Source organism: Astatotilapia calliptera, chromosome 3 (assembly GCF_964374335.1).
Source record: "Astatotilapia calliptera chromosome 3, fAstCal68.1, whole genome shotgun sequence".
NCBI lineage: Eukaryota > Metazoa > Chordata > Actinopteri > Cichliformes > Cichlidae > Astatotilapia > Astatotilapia calliptera.
Window position 1 is genome coordinate 52,128,819 of NC_137424.1, and position 20,669 is coordinate 52,149,487.

The window sequence follows — 20,669 nt, forward strand, 5'->3', positions numbered from 1 at the left end:
ATGTGGTCCGTTTGCCGAGCGCCTTTGTGGAATGTTTTGTGAAGGTCCGTGTTCGTGTTCACAGCACGAGCGATAACACGTGTGGTATGCTCATGCCTCATCTTTGGTGGCAAAAAGCGTGCCCCCGCCTTGTGGTTTCTGTTTGTAAATCCTGCTCTTTTATGTAATCCTGTCTGTCTGGAGCTGAGAGGGCTGCTGTGGTGTCGCATTCACCGTGGAGAGAAGACGGAACCACAAGGTCCAAGGTTTGGGAATATTTCCTTTGTCAGTGGTCCACAGGTGATGGACCTGTAATGCTGCTAGCTCAAGGGGTTTGGTAGAATCGAGGGTAAATCGTGTTAAAGTCTTGTATTTTCAGTGTTTTTATTCCATTTGTTTTGTGGATTGATGGGATTCCTCTTTAGGGGGGATTAATATGGTCACAGGTTCAGATACACTCCCCCGTAGTCATCAGGGTTTTTTTTATTGTATTCACCTGGAAGAAGCCCAGGAGTAAAGATGCCTGCTGTGTATCTTTACATTCCCAGTGTCTGCTCCACCCAACTAGCCTCCACACTGAACAAATTCCCAATGAGGAAAAGATAGTGCAGTGCAGTTTAGAAGCATGACCTCAAAACCTCCACCTTCCATTAAATATATTGTGAGAACCTACTTTTCTCTCCGTTGATGTCTTGCTTTCCTAGAGGGGCTGGTTTGACTCGGACCAACAGTGCTCCAACCGTGGGAGGGACCATTTTGTCCAAAAGTGTGCTCCAATTTGATTGGACAGTGCAAATGGTCAACCAGTAGTTGGAGCGATCTGGTTGGACATGTTCGTCAGATGGCCCCGTCCCCCATAGGGTGGCAGGCCATGGAAATGGTTGGTAGCTTTGTCGACAGCAAACAGACCTGGTTTACATCTGCGTAGACGCTTCCATTCACTGATCGCTGGGTTTGTCGTTCCCAGCCGTTGTCTCTCCTCCCTCGGCATTCGATGTCGTGTTGGCTGAAAACTCCGTGACACGTCGGGCCAGGGGGTTTGTGCTTTTTAGAAGCTCCATGGCAGAGACTCTGGTTCCTCCGCTGGAAGACTTGTTGCCTTTCTTCTGAAGGAGGGCCATGAAGTTCTCGTTGCGGGAGCTCGACCTCTGGCTGCTGCCCAAGGTTAGATTTCTGAGGTCGCTACCGCTGGTGCTGTGCTTCACCGGTGACACCAAACTCTGGCGACTGCCAAACGAGTCGGAAGGTTCTTTGCGACCCAGGACCTTTCGTTTGGACCTGGAGGAGAGAGAGAAGATTATCAGCCAAAACTGTGTGTGCAGCTGTTTCACTTCTCAGATTTACTACTCGTGTGTGATGAGTCACACTTTAGTTGACATTTGTTTCTCGAGAATAGAAAAACTAAAATTTGTAACTACAGAAGGGACTCCATTCTTTCTTGTAGGAGATGAAAACACTGATTACCGATCTTCCATTTCCCCATCCTTACTTATTCTTCAGAGCCTTTTAAGCTATTTTCAGCATCACGCAAGGTAAAAATCACGAACACTTGTTGCTTAGTGACTAGATTTCTTGTCAGTTTCTGTGTGTACTCATATCCACGTACGTGCATGTGTGAGAGAGAGAGGGACGAGGAAAAAAAAAGGACGAAATGAGAGCCAGCGGTCGTGCAGCAAACCCACTTTACATGTAACTGTTGCTAGGGAACCTTATACTCCATCTGTCTCACACCTTTTCAACAAGACAATGCGTATTTTGTCACATGCTCCAGGTTATAAAAAGCTGCCAGGCAGGTTTGGTGATGGCTCAAAGCATTTGTGCTGTCCTGTCAAAACAGACTAAACTGTGAAGCACTTCTTAACCTTTAACTGCCATCTGAGGAAACTATGTGCTCTAATATCAGAGTTTGTACCGATCTTGGTGTTTAAAATATGCCTTGGTTGTGTCTGTGTGCATGCTCAAACCTGTGTATAATAGTGAAGAGGTCTTCGGTGGTGTGTGTTGTAGGTGTGCTGGCCAACAAGTCGTCATCTGTTTCCTCTTCGATGTGCAGTACAGTCTTTTCACTGGCTGCTGGTTCATCTAAGCAAGGCACACAAATCATGGTAAAACATATAAAGTAGAAATGCTAACCAGCCACTTTCTCATGCACCTTAGATGTTATAAATTTTAATGACCAAACAGCTAATCAGCCAATCACCAACTCATTGAGTTCAGGCAGAAATGTTCAAGACAACCTGCTGAAGATCAAACTCAGCATCACAATGGTGAAGAAATGTGATTTAAGCGACTCTGAGCATGGCCTAGTTGTTGGCACAAGGTGGGCTGGTCTGAGTATTTCAAAAACTGCTAATCTGCTGGGATTTAATCACATAACCATCTCTACAGTTTACAGAGAATAGACCAAAAAAGAGAAAATACCCAGTGAACAGCAGTTTCATGGATGAAAATGTCTTGTTGATGTCAAGCTACAATTTGCAAGGACTGATCAAGGTCCAAAATTGAACATGGGAAAAATGTTGTCTAGTCTAATGAGTTTCCATTTCTCATGCAAAATTCCGGTGGCAAGGGCAGAATCTGGGATAAACAACAGGACCTTCTTGCTGTGAGGGAACAGTGCTAACCACTGCACCACTGTATGATCTGTTCAGGATGTACCCTGGCTCCAGCCCCCCTGCAACCCTGATAAGGATAGGCAATGGAAGGATGGATGGAACATAAATGCATGAGTCCTTCCTTGAATTAATGTTTCTGGATGTTGGTGGTTTAATGATGTACAGGATAGTCACTAACTAAACATTGTTTAAATGCCACAGCCTGCCTGAGTACTGCTTGTTTCTTATGACCACAGTGTATCCATTTTCTAAAAGGCTTCTTCAGGCAGGATAACACACAACATCACAAAGTGCAAATCATCGCAAACTGGTTTCTTGAACATGAAAATGAGTTCACTATACTCAAATTGGTTTCCACTGTAAGCTACAGATCACCTTTGGGACATGGTGTAATGGGAGATTCACATCATGCATGTGTAGCTTACAAATCTGCAGCAAATCTGTGATGCTATAATATCAACAAGGACCAAAATCTCTGAGGAATGTTTTCAGCACCTTGTTAAATTAGGGAGCGCTGAAGGCAAAGGGCACTACTACATGTAGGTATACCTAATAAAGCAGCTGATAGGTGTATATCAGCTGGCTTTGTGCAAACGCATATGTAAATCTGATTTGGCTACAGAGAAAATTAGGTGATAATGAAATAATGATGATAAATGTCATCTTCACTGTTAAAAACAGTGTGCACCATTCTGTGTTTTGATTTGGGCTCATTTTAGAGCAATGGGCCTGTATCAAAACACAGCAGAATCAGGAGGGTATGTATCAAAATTAGCAGGTATGAGTCCTAATCAAATGTAGAAGCTCTGCTAGACGATTATCACCAACACAGGCACATAAAAAAAAAAATCACAAGAAACAATGTCTGCAGTGAAACAAGACTAAAAGCAAACTATTAGCTAATATATGTTAGAAAATGCAACATTTGTGTTGGGATGTTTTTAATTAGAAACGATTAGAAGGCCAGAAAACTCCAGTACAAGATTTATGGTATATTTTTGTATTTCATCATTGAATGAATGTACAACTACCCCTACCCTGAAGCGGTGATTCTGTAGGACAGGGACCACTGGTGGAGAATAGAGGGACTGCAGGAGGCGTGTGGACAACCAAGGGAAAATAACTACTTAACTTTGACATGTTTCCATCAAACTGTCCAAGTAAATTTTTTACACAAAGATATTTTCTTTTTCCATTTTTCTACAAATCAGGCTCTGGATGGTATATAAACAAAGCCCTCTGTCAAACTATAGAAGGGAATCAAACTAGAACTTTTTGATGTAAGTAAGTATGTGTGTGTAATGTAAAATTTTACAATATTAAAACAATTATTAAAATGTAACCTATATCACAATGACACTTCCTCAGTCAGTTATTGAAAAAGAGACAATATTTTAAAAACGGTGCTTTTGTTTTAAAAGTTTTTAGACTATTGGATTAAAATGTGCAAATGATGTAAGTCTTGGATTAAACACGAACAGCTTTGTATAAATGTTAAGTAGAAAAACACAGTTTCGGTGGTTTCTTTCCAGTAGTCTGACAGAAGAAATGTCATTGAAGTAAAATAGGCCAAAAGTGTTTTTTGTTTCTAATGTCTCTGTAAAGCACTTTGAATCACCTTGTTGTTGAATTGTGCTACACAAATAAACTTGCCTTGCCTTACATGTAGTGTGTAGTGTCTCATCTTTAAAAAAATAAATTGATGCATAAAAGCCCTTTTATCTGGTCTTATGAGTCTTCTGAGACCACCATTCAGTGAAAACCAACTTTTAAAGCTTAATAAAGTGGACCCATCAAGGCATACCTGTCCCAATCCCAGTACCAGCCATCTTCCCTTCCAGCTCTGTGAGAGAGGAATCTTGAAGAGAGGATTGTAGTGATGACTCTTTGGAACTTTCTTCATCTGTTCCCAAGTGGTTCTCATCTTGCTCAGGCATGTCGGGAACACTGGGAGCATTGAGAATATCATCTGGTGGGAATGTTCCTACCGGAGACCGAAGGCCCACGGGGCTGTCAGTCTGTGGCGTCTGACGGTCTGTGCTGCCATTAGTGGAGGAGTGGACTGAGGTGGGAAGAAGCAGAACATTTGGCTTCTTGGGGACTGGAGGTGGAACCTGGAAAGGATTGAGAAGGTTTCAAAGAATGAGAAATAAGGAGAGCTGTGAACTGTGAATATGTTTTTTTTAAATTGTTTGCCTTTAGAAGATACTCGATGTTTAACCATGACTTGTGTAAAAGAACAATATATTTAATTTGGTTACCTTGGGTTTCTTTTTGTCTGACAGCTCTGCCAGACAGGAGACTGTCATCCTTGAGGGTAGCGTCTTGCTCTTGTCCTGAAGTTCTGGGGCCTCCTGATTGCTGCAAGGTGAAGGAAGTGAGCCTCCATCTTCGGGGCCAAGACGAATCTCTTGGTCAACATCAAATTCAGGCTCCAAAATTGGGTCTTCCAGGAGAGGCTGAGGGTCTGGGAGAGGAGGGAGATCAAACAGGGACTGGGATAGGGGGAGGAACGATTGATCATAGGCAGTTTGTGGAGCAGCCATAGAGTTTGAATCTGACAGAATAGTGGGATTTGTTGGAGCCTGTGGTGGAGGTTTTTTGGGTTTTGGCTTTTTCATGACTTTGTAGATGTTGCCTAGAGGCACAGGTCGGTCTACAGGTGAGGCAGGAGGCGAGTCAAGCGCCAGAGGGGAAGTGGAGGAAGGAGAAGGAGACTTGAGAAGAAGGTTCATGGGCCGTTTAGGTAAGGGAGGCTTGACTGCAACAGGTGGTTTAGGTTTTGGTAGAGTGGGTGGTGGGCTGGGATCCTCGCCTATATTGCGGCCATGCTGTTCCTCTTCGATGGTGTCAGAGGCTCCATCAGGGCAGTCTTCTAGGTCTCCACGAGAAACTGAACGAAGCCGAACAGTCTTTAGCTCATTCTGGGTAACCATAGGCAGTGCCTGTGAGGAACTCGGGCTGATCTTTCCTGGCTTTGCTGCTGTCGAAGTGTCAGAATGCCGCCGGCTGGCCTTTTGTTTTGGCTTGATGGACGAAAGCTCCAGATGTGCATTCCCAGGCATTTCAAAGGACAGTCTAGACCTAGCAGCTGGATCCTTGGGTGATGGTAGAGATGATTTCCTCTCTGGGATTTTGGGGCGCATCTTACAACCTATTGTACCTGTTGTACCCACAGTCCCCTGACCTGCCAGATGACTGAGTGGAACAGTTGGGGTGGGAGTCTCTGACTGGCTGGAATAGCCACTTGATGGGGACATAAGTCCTGGAGGTTTGAAGGGGGATGATGCCTTGATGTCAGTCTCCATGGAAAGCTGTGAGGGTGATGTGGCTCTCGAGGTGGAGGGAGAGTCAAGAAGGGACTCTGAGCTACCTCTGACTTTCATACATTCGATCACTGTAGTACCTGTTGCTGTGCTGGAGCCTGACAGAGACCTGAGGAAGAGCAAAGAAGAGATGTGAAGTTTTTTTGCTAAATCAAAGTTTGCCAAACACGTTTGACAACAAAACATCCAGGATACCTATGAAATGATGTGAGAAGACATAATAAAGATGACACAATAATAATAACTTTGTAGCACAAGTACTAAACATCCATGTGTAGTTTCCTACCTGTATGGATCATTGCTCTTCCACTCCCCTAGCTGCCAGTGCGTGGGAAAAGTAATTTCTGTCTCCCCCTCCCTCTCTGGTGCCTGGACCTCTAGACTTGGAGGTCTGTCATTCCCTCCTTGGCCTGGCTCTCGCTCACCAATACTGGTTTTAGACGAGTTGGGCAGAAGGAAATCTGGCTGAAAGTCAGGGAAGTGATCCCTGGGAATGTGCAGGCTCTTTGGTCGGCCATCTCTGTAAAGACCACCTTGATGGTGTATTCTGCCCTCAGCTTGTCCAAGGTTTTTCATAAGAGAGACACTCCTCACAGGGGGTGGTGGCTTTCGTTTGGATTTTTTAAGGGAGATGGAGCGGGAACGTAGGCGCAAACGACCTTCTGTGCTGTAGTCTGAAGCTGTGATGGAGATTGTGTCAGTTGTACTTGCGCTGTCTTCTGAGCTCCCTCTAGGGTAGAGAAGGGCGTAATTCTCACCTAAGCCGAGGAAGTTGTGATGCTCTTGTTGGTGGTCCATAGTATTCCCATTTCCTGTAGATGTTATATTACCATCCGGATGGCCTATAACACCCTCTGTGAAACAAAAAGATCCAGAATCTGTGGGTGTGGAAAGGGAACGCTCTCGAAACTTGAAAGCATTCTGTGCTGCTATGGAACGTGCCGACCTCTCCCGTCCTCTCACTGCTTCGCCTCCTCCCCCTCTTCCTCCATCAACTGCAGCCCCCTCTGTCTCACTCCGCTTCCCTATGTCCATGTTATTCAATGGTCTCCGAGAAGGGTCTGTCACAGTCTTGAATGAGCTTGAATGTCCTGAGCTCACCAGCATCACCCCCTCCTGGGTCCCTCCTCCGATGATACTGTGCTGTTTGGGTGGTACCGCTGGTCCTTTGCTCTTACTGTAATTGTAAGGCTCGTTCCACGCTCCAGGAGAAAAGGTGGAACCCTTGGGTCCGTTCCAGGAAGCGGTGGGTGTATTTGAGCAGAGCAGCCCAGAATGGTCCATAGTTTCTGGGTGAAGGTGATCTGGGGCAGGCAGCCCCAAACGGTTGTCTGTAGAGAAGAGAGGGAAAGAATCAATACTCCAAAACTAATCACACCAAATTCCACTGACTGTGGACACTCTAAAATAAAAGGTTATAATAAAAACTTCTAAACATCACATATCTATCTCTAGCTCTACCCATTCAGAAAACTATTCTGACCAGAAAAGGCACAACCTGCCTTGACATCTGTAGCCTCTGGCATTAGTCCCTACACAGTGTGTATCATTTGTTTACTGCCTGACGAGAATAGCCACCATCTTTGAACAGAAGGGATGACTTACAACACCAACTGTCTGCCATCTATAATCCAGTTTTGAGATCCGCTCCCAGACACTTGGGCCATTTGACCTCAGGATATCACGTGATAGAGTGGGGCTAGGTTTTGCAATGGGTTTACCCTAAACCTTGGCTGATTGTGACCCACACCTGTTTTTACACAGGCTCGTGTGATTAGGTAGAGGATCAATAGGGAGTCCATGACCCTCTTGGAGACACTCCCATAGGGCTTAAAATCTGGGATTCTCCACCAGTTTTCTTCTTTTAACGAAAGAAGTTTCAGACTTTCTTTGAAAGAAGTTCTTTCTTAGAACTTCTTTCTTTCAGACTCTTTTCTTTTTCATGCTCCTTACACTACAATGACCTAGATGACCAAGCACCTTCACAGACATACTTTCCTGCCTAACAAACCTCCATGCTTAAAAGATACATACAAGGCAACATATTAACAAGAAAAACATATATAAACTTCTCTGACCTTTCCTTCTAAGGAGGGAAAGCGGATCAAAAACATTCTTTTTTGCAAGTGAGATAGAATCACACCAGAACTTGGTCAGAAGCCAATATTCCATGCTTTAAGCTATGTGCTGTGGTATAACCACAGAACAAATAAGCATCTATGGACATGTTTTAGCTGTTCCTCGAGATGAAATGCTAAATCATAACTTATAGAACTGAAAAGTTGAGAGCATTTCTTCACTGTCTGATGTGCAAAGATGTTTTTCATCTTCACTTGACTGGATTTGGCAAGAGTTTGATTTTTCAACTGACTGGCTGAAGTTAATAGACAGATGGTTCTTTCGAACGCGTGCCATTTTGCAAGTATGGCTTCACAGATGGTTCTGTAACAAGTTATCTGGTGTGACAGGTTACCATATCATGCCAACCAAATGCCCCTTCACAGCAACAAACCTACCACATTCACCCACTGTAAGGATTGAGGGGTCAGTTTTTTTCCCCTTAATTTGTTACATAGGCCTAATAGTACATTCTCAACAATGCATATTCGTCCTGCAACAAAGGATTAGTTCTTAATTCAAGAACAACTGAAACACATTTTTAAATGTCAAATGTGGCTTCTTCTGCTTTTGTCTTCTTCTCACCAAAATTATGGGCTTATTCAGATGAAGCTGATTAAATGAACCCTTGATGCCCTGTGTTTAAATGTCCTCATTGAAGTAAATAAACCAGCAAGGAATGAAAAGATAATGGCTAAAGGCATAGCTGTTCTTCACTAGGAAACATTGATTAGTGCAAATCCAGGGGAAATAAATTATTAATTCAGCATTAGTTTGTGTAATTTTCTTTGCTTAATTAAACCTTTGGTGGATAGATAGCTGACTACCTTTGTATATTGGCCGTACTGCAGAAAGCAGTTATTAGTCATACACCTTTGCTTTGGGGCATTACCGTAGTTTTCGGGTCATAAGCCGCCCTTTTTTCCCACACTGTGAACACTGCGGCCTATAATGACGTGCGGCTAATGCATATATTTTTTTATGCGGCCAAAAACAATTTGCCTGGTAACAGTAGACCAATAAAATAGATAAGTAGTAAATATACGGTATATATTTTTACGTGTTGTTAAGAAACGTTGTAATGTTGTTTGTGCACCGTTCCGTAAAAAAACCATAAGCAACGTAATTTGTGTGTTACCGATACGTACGTATACTTAAAGGTAGCTGTGTTACAGGTGCTGTTCGAGGAAAAAAAAGCATTTGCAGTATGTATTTTTGTATGTTACCATAACGTTTATGTTACCATGGTTATGTTACCCTACGGAATAAATTAAACATTAAAAATCCTCACGTGTTATATTTCTGTGTAAATATCTCATATTACAAGTGAAACGCATATGGCTTAAAATCCGGTGCGGCCTGTACAAGTACAAAATTGATTTTCTTTCTAAAATTAGAGCATGCGGCTTTTAATCAGGTGCGCTCTGTAGTCCGGGATTTACAGTACATTATTTATTATAGCCTAAAATCTGCAACATTATACCAGATAGCCCAATAAAATTAGCTGGTGAAGTATTTGGCAAACAAGCTTAACTAATAGCCTACTTTTGCTATTAGTGTTAACAATCAAACAAGCAAGCTAATGCTAAATAACTCTTAGCTCTCTTTTGAGTTTAAATATTGTGTTTATGGTAGATTGTTTTTAATGTGGTAGCTAGCGTTACTCTGTGTTGGTGCTGTAGGCTAGTAACAACCATCAAAATCCCATGGTAATCATTTGAAAAAGGGTCTTTCTCCGACTGGTTGGCAAGCGGTTGCTGGGGAGTGCTAGCTGTCACTAGGGGAAACTGGTCGCAAAGAGGTATTGCAGTTTTGCAGATGTGTGACAACTAACAATGTGATGTTAACTTGTTAACATGTTAACTTCCATTTTGGGTGTCACAATCTTGGTGACATTGTGGGAATAAGTGAAAAAGGCCCCACTCACACAGGCTAAAAGACTGGTTAGTCACCCCATGGCAACCACCCGTTACTACGGAAAAATGTGTATTCTGCCAACTGACTTGCAAAAAAACTCTTTCTGATTGCTTTGGTTGCTAGCTGGTGGAGGCGGTTTCACTTAGTTCTGCAAGTTGAAGTGAAACTGAAATGAAGACTGTCCAGCTTCATAGAAGAACCTTCTCCATTCACCGTTTACATCACAATTTTCAACTTTCACTACAGCTCAGGGAGCAAATCATTAACCCTTTAAGACCTACCATAGAACCAAGTCTGCCAGAGCTTATCTTTATATTTTTACATGCTGTAGTGCCATTTTTGGGAGCGTTTCAAGTTGCTATACATCAATACAACTGTTATAGCCCAAATTTTAATAATATGTATGCATTAAGTCCATAGTAACTACATAAATTGCAAAAAAGTGCAATAAACTACAAAAAAATTGAAAATCATTTTTGGTTTTTTTACATTTCTAGTTAGAGAAATTTAAGAGGTTTATCCCTCAAAACTGCAAATACAAAAAAGTTGCACAAAAAAGTTTCCAACAACAGGAAATTTATTTTGAGTGTCTTCATAATTTTATTTTTGAGATACACCAATTTTTATATACTACAGGAAAAACGAAAATAAATATTATAATGCAAATTTGCAAAGAAAACAGCATGTGCATCAAAATAAACTATTTCCAGCTGTGCAATATGAGTTTTAAGCATCCCAGAAACTATTCAGAAAAGCATAAAGTCAACATGACTCTTAAAAATACCAGTATAGGCTTATAAGGCCCCGAAGGTAAAAAACTACATTTTCCGCAAAAATGACATCACTTCCGGTTTTGGGCAAGTAATGGGGAGCATGCGATAGTTCCCGCTGACGTCTATTCCAACGTAGGAAGTGTTTTGAACAGCTGATTGGATCGGCAAAGCCTGTTTCTGGAATATTATGTTTTTGTTGCTGCAAGTGCTTTTTATGCAATTTTTGCAAAGCTATATGTGGAAGGAAAACGTGTTCTAGGGCAAGCTGATGGCATAAGATGTAAGTACAACTCCTCCGGTTTCATATGCAAAACAAATTATTGTGCCAGTTTACAGGGTTTCGGTTCTACAGGGATTTAAAAATAGTTACGCCCACTCTGACCAGTTTTAAAGGATTAATATCTGCAAACAAGTTTGTGTCTTCCATGTAAACTATGGGCAACAGTAGCAACTGCTAGCAACCGAAGCAATCACAAGGAGGTTTTTACAGCCAGTTTCACCTCAAAAAACCCAGCAACCACTCACTAACCAGTCGAGCAGTCCAGGTTTTTGCTTTTGCTGAGTTTGTCAAGGACCAGCCTGTCTCTAGGCCTGCGTGACTATGCCTTAACAAGAAAGGAGAACATTTTTCTTTTAAAACTGTATGTAAATCCATAATCATTGACAAAATAAACACACATTTGTCATGTTTGTTGAACAAAAAACATAATTCAAACAAAAGAAAATGTCCTGCTATTGCATACATTTCTTTTATTTAAAGAGTACAGTGGGGCAAAAAAGTATTTAGTCAGCCACCGATTGTGCAAGTTCCCCCACCTAAAATGATGACAGAGGTCAGTAATTTGCACCAGAGGTACACTTCAGCTGTGAGAGACAGAATGTGAAAAAAAAATCCATGAATCCACATGGTAGGATTTGTAAAGAATTTATTCGTAAATCAGGGTGGAAAATAAGTATTTGGTCAATAACAAAAATACAACTCAATACTGTGTAACATAACCTTTGTTGGCAATAACAGAGGTCAAACGTTTACTATAGGTCTTTACCAGGTTTGCACACACAGTAGCTGGTATTTTGGCCCATTCCTCCATGCAGATCTTCTCGAGAGCAGTGATGTTTTGGGGCTGTCGCCGAGCAACACGGACTTTCAACTCCCGCCACAGATTTTCTATGGGGTTGAGGTCTGGAGACTGGCTAGGCCACTCCAGGACTTTCAAATGCTTCTTACGGAGCCACTCCTTTGTTGCCCGGGCGGTGTGTTTTGGATCATTGTCATGTTGGAAGACCCAGCCTCGTTTCATCTTCAAAGTTCTCACTGATGGAAGGAGGTTTTGGCTCAAAATCTCACGATACATGGCCCCATTCATTCTGTCCTTAACACGGATCAGTCGTCCTGTCCCCTTGGCAGAAAAACAGCCCCATAGCATGATGTTTCCACCCCCATGCTTCACAGTAGGTATGGTGTTCTTGGGATGCAACTCAGTATTCTTCTTCCTCCAAACACGACGAGTTGAGTTTATACCAAAAAGTTCTACTTTGGTTTCATCTGACCACATGACATTCTCCCAATCCTCTGCTGTATCATCCATGTGCTCTCTGGCAAACTTCAGACGGGCCTGGACATGCACTGGCTTCAGCAGCGGAACACGTCTGGCACTGCGGGATTTGATTCCCTGCCGTTGTAGTGTGTTACTGATGGTGACCTTTGTTACTTTGGTCCCAGCTCTCTGCAGGTCATTCACCAGGTCCCCCCGTGTGGTTCTGGGATCTTTGCTCACCGTTCTCATGATCATTTTGACCCCACGGGATGAGATCTTGCGTGGAGCCCCAGATCGAGGGAGATTATCAGTGGTCTTGTATGTCTTCCATTTTCTGATGATTGCTCCCACAGTTGATTTTTTTCACACCAAGCTGCTTGCCTATTGTAGATTCACTCTTCCCAGTCTGGTGCAGGTCTACAATACTTTTCCTGGTGTCCTTCGAAAGCTCTTTGGTCCTGGCCATGGCGGAGTTTGGAGTCTGACTGTTTGAGGCTGTGGACAGGTGTCTTTTATACAGATGATGAGTTCAAACAGGTGCCATTCATACAGGTAACGAGTGGGGGACAGAAAAGCTTCTTACAGAAGACGTTACAGGTCTGTGAGAGCCAGAGATTTTCCTTGTTTGAGGTGACCAAATACTTATTTTCCACCCTGATTTACGAATAAATTCTTTACAAATCCTACCATGTGAATTCATGGATTTTTTTTCACATTCTGTCTCTCACAGTTGAAGTGTACCTCTGGTGCAAATTACTGACCTCTGTCATCATTTTAAGTGGGGGAACTTGCACAATCGGTGGCTGACTAAATACTTTTTTGCCCCACTGTATTTAAAGTGGGCGGGAAAAAAAATGATAGTCTTTCCACAGCCAAGAACTGTTCAGTGCTACTAACAGCAATACTAGAGTTTTATCTGAAATACGAGAAGTTCATGAGTATAGGAATTTCATTCTGACATTCCCAGATTCTTTTTTTTCTCTCTCTTTCTCTTGTCTTTGAAGGTTGCGGCACACTTTATGTGAGGAGTAATAAGATCTGCACCATGGAGGGAGGGTAAAGAGCTCCCTATTATGGTCTCACACACACACCTGCAGGTAAGGTTGTGTCGAGGTCAGAGTGTGTCTTCCTCAGTGGGAGATTCTGGTGCGGTGTGTCAGTAACAGGCTCCAGGGAGTGGGGCTGGTGGGGGAAAGGGTCCCCGGGAGAGGGGGAAGGGGACGGAGAGTGCTGGAGAAGATCAACACCGTGGAATTTCAATCCTCTCCCTTCACCTGCAAGAGGAAGACAGCAGCAAGAAGGTCAGCAGGAGGGTGGGAAGACTAATTTTACCTGACACGCATTAAATTAAATAAAACAATAAATCCAATCATGTTGTTGACATGGCAATAAAGTATTAGATTATGGCTCTTGAGAGACAGCGATGTGAAGGCAGATCATTTGATATGATTTCAAGTCTCTCTTAAAAGGCTGCAGTGCTTTCCTCTCACAACTCTCGTTAACACAAACATGATTTACTGCTTCTATTAAACATTCACTCAGGTCACTTTAGTGAGACACAGTGTCAACCATAACTCTGTATTTGCATCAGGAGGCAACTTTTGGAGGTGAAAAAGGAAGAAAATGTGGGAACTGCCATTTCTCTAGTGGCCACTTCCCTGGTGAAGATGACCTGCTGAAGTTCAAAGTGAGCATTAGGAAGGGGAAGAAAGATGATTTAAGTGATTTTCCATGTTGTTGGTGCCAGATGGGTTGATCTATTTCAGAAATCTTGATCTGCGGAGATTTTTCCAATGACCATCTCTAGGGTTTACAGAGGATGGTGTGCAAATAAGCAAATATCCACTGAGCAGCAGTCCTCTGGGGGAAAATGCTTTGTTGATACCCAGAGGTCAGAGGAGAAAAGACTGCTTTGAACAGACAGGAACTCAAATAACCGATCGTTACAGCCAAGATACGGAGAAGAGCATCTCTGAATTTGTAACACATCAAAGTTCGAAGGAGATGGGCTACAGCAGGAGAAGACCAGACTGGGTGACAGGTAAGAAGAGGACACACAGGCTCCCCAAAACTGGACAGTAGAAGACTGGAAAAATGCTGCCTGGTTTGATGAGTCATGATCTCTGCTGCAACATTTGGATGGTAGGTTTTGGGCATCTTCTGATGGCTGCAGCAGGATAACACACTGCATCTCAAAGCTCAAATCATGTGCGGTCGACAAATCTGCAGCAGCTGCGTGATGCCGTCATGTGAACGTGGACCCAAATCTGTGAGCAATGCTTCCAGCACCTTGTTGAATCTTTGCCACAATGAATTAAGGCAGCTCTAAAGAAAAAAGGGAGTACACCCAGTACTAGAAAGATGTATTTCTACATTTCTTTTTCTAAATTTCTATATTATCTGTCTAATTCTCTCAGCTTACAAAACTCTCATACAATTGCTAGAGGCATTGACAACACTTCAGGTGATAAGACTAAGAAAAGAATTCAAAACTCAGGTAGCAGTTTAGGCAAATTTGCGAGTAAAACAAAGTCAAGTGGAAGTCCAATTCTCCCAACAATGCTTTTTGGTTGATACCGCCTGAATATTTTTCACTATAAAGAGATTTCAAATCAAGACTGTTTACATAAATAGTGTCTAATTAAAGATGCATTAAGAACTCTGTTGATTTGCCCTTTTAATATTAACGTTTACTCTAAAATAGGATACAATTAATGTCACAGAGTTGCCTGAAGTTGGTAGTTGTTTCCACTCTTCTTTATTTCCTGTCGCACAATTGCTGATACTTCAAGTGTCCACTGTTTAAAGTTGCCTCTGACTCAGCAAGTGTTTGAGAAGTGGCATAAGCAACACTCGATGAGTTCATCTCAGCTGAACAAGTGGAGAAGACTTTGCAGCTTTCAGTTTCATCATCACCATAATGACTCCTGTACATGCATTACATTTTAATCCAGACGGGCTCAAGGCAGACACGACGGAGAAACCTGCTGCTCTGTTCTAGCGCACTTCCCGTCTCCCTAATGTGTTTTGTGTGAGAACATGAATCCAGTGAGTCACTGGTGGCAGCAGGCACCTAGCTGGTTACCTTAATGACATACAGCGCCGTTTCTCACCCATCCCATTAAGCTATCAGCCTCGTTTTAGAGCAACAGTCATATCGGGCTCAGCCTGCTGCTAAAATTTATGTCCAACAATGAAATTGTGCCACTTGATGAAGCTCTTTTAAGAGGACTGCGGTACTAAAAATCAATAAGTCAAGAAAGCAAATAAACAAACTGGAGCCAAATCAGCCCACTATTACCCACCCTGTGCCAAAGCAAACTTAAGGAACATGGCCGTACCGCTGACACTGACAGCTGTCACCAAGCACTCAAAACAGATCTCCTTCACATTTGGAAGTCAGATGAGTCCAGCTCACCCTCCTTCCATTTTTCTTCCCCCAGCTGTGTCCCTCTTGCAGCAGCCTGTACGAATTATGCCTCCAGGCACTTAACAACACAGAATTACAAACCTTTGATCTGTTTGAGAGAGCAAACAGAAAACTAATGGCAGATATTTGATGCCCAAACTAAACATTTACAGAAAAATCAACAGATAAAGATGAATTATGCAAAGCTCAAAGGCGCAGAACAACAAAGGAAATGCGACTGAACCTAACATGATTAAGACTTGATGGCATGGCTCTGTTTTAGACATCAGTGACAACAGAGCTGATTAAAATCCCAGCATGAATAGTGCTACTGGTTTGTGAAGCCTCAAGATGAGCGTCTCTGCCAGAATCATCTTGGTTGCAAAAACACCGATGTGACAACAAGGGTAGGGTCTAACAGCGAACTGGCTAATAACCTCTGATCGACAGATCTTTGGCCAATGAGCATGCGGTTTCATATCACAGCTAATCCTACATTTTGAAACACTTTATGACCAAGATTTACTAAACAGACTTGTTTATTTTATTCAGTGTGATCCAAAATGAGTGACTGAGCTCATGCATCCAGCAGAAAAATGTCCAACAAGGTCGAATCAGAACCACATCTATCACCATCTTGTGGCCTGGAGATAGAATGCAGGATTAATGTGCTTCCTCACTGGCTTCTTTTTTCTGACCCAGAAGCTGTGCCCATGTGTTTTACTGTCTGTGGTTGCAAAGCAGCTTGCAGATGCACAGCAAATTCAATACTGAATGAGATTTGTCAGTAGGTTGAGCAAAGTCATCTCATATAGCAACTGTGGTAGAGCGGTTTCTTTCAGCTGGAAGATGAGTGGGTCGAGCCCTGGTTTGATCCCCTGCTCCTGCATGTTGAAGCATCATTGGGCAAGATACCGAACCCTAAGTTGCCTCCGATGTGTCTGTCAGTCCACGAGTGCCCGTGAATGTCAGATAAGATGCCTGAGCGTAACTTTTTTTTTTGTATGAATGTGTGTGAGGTCGGTTGAATGAGTTTTTTTTCTTAATTACTTTTTTTTTTATAAATAAACACATCTTCTTACATATTGTTCAATGAAATCCCTGATATGTGACACTTGCATAAACCAATCCTGCAGCTTCTGAACTATAAGACATGCTCCATGTGACAATGTTTTTTTTTTTCCAGTGAGCTGATTTATTGACTTTCCTTTATAAGAAACCAGGTTTCCATAACTAGGTAGAGTATTAGGGAAACCTGGTTTCTCCAGGATAAGTTCACCTGGGAAAATTGACCGCTGATTCCTTTGTTCCATTAGCAGGTAGAAAGTTTTGTAATTATTTTTTACAAGCATGTTCCTGCTTAATTGCCCTAACGGTCTACAGCACACAGTGTATTAAATTATGTGGCCATAAACATCTTGACGCTGCTTAAAAACTATTTAAAAATAAAGAAAACAGTAACAAACTGCTGCTGCAGTTGCTTAGAAGAAACTTTACAGCAGGTATCTCTAACTTTTGCAACTGCTAATGTGAGCTAGTGTGACTTTTGTGAATGCTAAACCAGCATTAAAATGCTCTAAAACTCGAGGTTTAGTGAGCAACTTTGTCTGGAGCTTTCAGCTGTGTCCCATGACCAGCTAATCATTTTAACAAAGACGCTCAAAACTTGAACCCAGAAATTTAAATCCAACCTTTTCCAAAGCGCTGATCAACAGTCATTGGCTGTCCCATTAATAATTTTTAAAAGGGACACTTGAACTCTCTTTAATGGCACAACTGTATTTGGATGTGTAATAATGATTCCTGCTGTTACTTAGATGTCTGAAATAAACATGCTTTTATCACCATCTTAACATTTGGAAACCTTTTGCTTGGCAAATCATCAAACTAATAACTCTAATCATCAAAACTTCCTGACACTTTCTGCTTCTAAATCTTTGGGCACTCTAAATCTTTTTTTCCCCTAACAACAGCAAACCTGGATTCATGATTTAAGAAAAAGTCCTGACTCCTTCCGCTCTTCTGCTTTACTCATTGACTAACCTGCCCGTTTTTCCACCTGTCCTTTTATCTCTCCATCTTTCCAAGAGCCTATTCCCTTCAGTTATTCATCCTCTGTTTATTTTTGCAACAGTCTCCCTATTTAGCTCATTCACTGACTGCCACTCAATCTGCGTTCCCCTCTGTGCATGAATAAGCACGAGTGTTTGAGTCGGAGCATCTCCAGCTTTCCAGCAGAGAGGCTAAAGCTGTGACTCAGCCGTGGAGTGGAGCTAAATACGACTTCCTGTCTGACTGTCATGCATTCACCCACTTCCTGCTGGTGTGGGTCCCTCTGTAACGCCGACACCATAGTGACAATTTTGCATCCTCCAGTCTTGGCTAGCTAACTTTCCTACTTGAATATTCAGAGCAGTTCCCACTTTCAAGATCGGTCTCACCAAGCTGTTATTAGCAGGCTGTAAGTCTTCTTGTTGCTTCTGTGGGCATCACTAACAGACTCTGTTTAAACTATCAGCCTTCCACCAGTTACAAATCCTAATGTCTCCTCAGTATAAGCCTTGTTAAACTGCTCAGCTGCCTGCATGCAGTGAGTCTTAAGGACACAGAGGTTAGAATAGCTTTGGGCAAGAGAGAGAAACATGACAATCACAAAATACCACGTAACCTTACAGTATATTACAAGTTTCTAACAATTCTCATGACATAAAATAACATATAAGAGTGTTTTCAGTTTAAAAGTAGGACAACGTTGGGATCTAAGCAGAGTGATGGAGGCAAAAACGCACCAGACTGTTGCCTTAACAGCACACATCATTCAGACTTTATCTTTTGGACTTAAAACCTTTAAGAAATCAACATTAACATTCCAGCTAATGCCATAATGGTTTCTGGAGTGATAAGTGACCATATATTTGTAAAGAAGGGTGGATTCCTAAGTTATCGGCTAATGCTAGCAAGCTTGGCTAGCAAGCTACATGTATAACCTGCATGAGGGAAACATGCACAAAAACACCAGCCAATCACTGCTAGCGAACAGGCTAATGGAATACTAGGTGAGGACTGGCAGAAAAGCTATGACCCTAATTTTAAGCTAACAAATGTCAAATGGATGGATTTGAAATTGGTTTTTTTTTTTCAATCATAACTTGTGAAGTTGTTATGAAGGAAGAAATTATCCATAGAGAGACTCAGAGAAAAACAGTTTTTCCTGTCACACTATAAACACGTTTTAAGCCAGGTTTCCTTGGCCCGTCACTGTACAATTGACTGCTAAGCCCCATCCACACAGACCTAGAAACCAGTCAGTATACTGTGAACAGCTGCAGTTGCAAGTGTGAAAAGTGCAAGTGTGAAACTTGTTGCAAAGAGGTATTTGGGTGCTTCACTATGAATCTTTTACTAATTGCTTTTATCACTAGCAGGTTGCCACCATCAGCAAAAGTTTGCATGCGTCCCAGATTGTAGTGAAAGCATGAAAAGTACAACACAAACTAAAAAACCAAACTTACATGTGTAGCCCACTGTTCCTGCCTAGTTGCCCTAACGGTCTACAGCACACAGTGTTTTAAATTATGTGATCATAAACATCTTGACGCTGCTTAAAAACTATTTAAAAATAAAGAAAACAGTAACAAACTGCTGCTGCAGTTGCTTAGAGGAAACATTACAGCAACTGCTAATGTGACTTTTTTGACAGGGAATGCTAAACCAGCATTAAAATGCTCTAAAACTCGAGGTTTAGTGAGCAACTTTGTCTGGAGCTTTCAGCTGTGTCCCATGACCAGCTAATCATTTTAACAAAGACGCTCAAAACTTGAACCCAGAGATTTAAATCCAACCTTCTCCAAAGTGCTGATCAACAGTCATTGGCTGTCCCATTAAAACAAAAGACACTTTGCTTTAAAATCAAAGCTGCACCTTTGAAACTAGGTGGTTGTGGTGATAAGGGACAACTTTAACTTTGGAGAGGAATATTCTCCACCTCTTGTTTGCATTCCAGCACAACTCGGCGAGTAAATCTCGAGTGTCTGTAGGTAAGTCGGCCTCTTCCAGGCAAAATGCAGGTGACAGCAGAAATCTGCTAGGACAAAACAATCACAAGGAGATTTTTGGTGCAGCACTTTCTTTATGAATGTTTTTTCCCAGAAACAGCCAGCAACTTCCAGCCACTCGCCAACCAGTCGAGCATAAAGCGGTTAGCGAGTGCCAAACAGTTATCGACTCAACAGACTATGTCTGTTAAACCAAGTCTTAATTCAACATCATAAGTTGTTACTTGGTTTAGGGTTTAGGAAGAGAATGCTTTGTGGTATAGCACAGCCTTTTGCAATGTTAAACAGCACTTCACCACAGTTCAGTGCTACATATCTAACTTTATGACATCAATATGAGCAATCTTACAGCTTGAACAAACAACCTGTAGGGGTGCGTTGGTTTAAATGACAATCCCATCTTTGCATTGAAGTTTCGGCTCTGTAAACAGTAACCGACAAAAGATGAATTATCACAATGAAGACTTCTAAAGCTCAAACAGAACCACTGAAGGTGAAGCAGTGCCATATGTTTATACTAGAAAAAAACTGTAAAATTAAGTGTTTCAGAAATTCATAATTTCCTCTTATTAACATCAGCACCTTCCCCCTCAGTTTATAAGTGTTACACAGCATCTAACCCTCTACGGTGTTGGAATAAATAACAAATAACTTCCTGTGTTATTCAGCTACTGCTGACCCTGGCTTATCATCTATCTTACTGTTTGCACTGAATGCCATCAAGGGATGCATCTAAATTGCAGCTCACTAAATGGATTCATCTTGTGACAAAGGGCACAGCGTGGAGCTGAGAGGATTTTCAGAAGTTTTTCAAAAGTTCCACCCCCTGTCAGATTCCTTGTAGTTGGAGGGGCTCCAGGTAAGCCAAGAGGATTAGACCGTCGGCAGCTCAGCAGCAGGAATGCCTGTCTCTCACTCTCTGTCTCTCTCCACTAAAGC

General features: G+C 42.1%; 1 protein-coding gene across 2 annotated transcripts in view; it reads right to left on the minus strand.

Moving 5' to 3' along the window:
- Nucleotides 1-242: 242 nt before the first annotated feature.
- The window catches only part of nhsl2 (NHS-like 2), a 100,213-nt gene continuing 79,786 nt past the window's right edge, over nucleotides 243-20,669 (minus strand). For both annotated transcript variants that reach the window (XM_026162568.2, XM_026162569.2), the window contains exons 5-10: nucleotides 13,358-13,540; nucleotides 6,207-7,251; nucleotides 4,856-6,029; nucleotides 4,399-4,708; nucleotides 1,944-2,061; nucleotides 243-1,257 (exon numbers count right to left, since the gene is read on the minus strand). In XM_026162568.2, coding sequence (XP_026018353.2) covers nucleotides 918-1,257; nucleotides 1,944-2,061; nucleotides 4,399-4,708; nucleotides 4,856-6,029; nucleotides 6,207-7,251; nucleotides 13,358-13,540 — 3,170 coding nt within the window. In that variant the 3' untranslated portion in view covers nucleotides 243-917. The remainder of the gene's footprint in view (nucleotides 1,258-1,943; nucleotides 2,062-4,398; nucleotides 4,709-4,855; nucleotides 6,030-6,206; nucleotides 7,252-13,357; nucleotides 13,541-20,669) is intronic.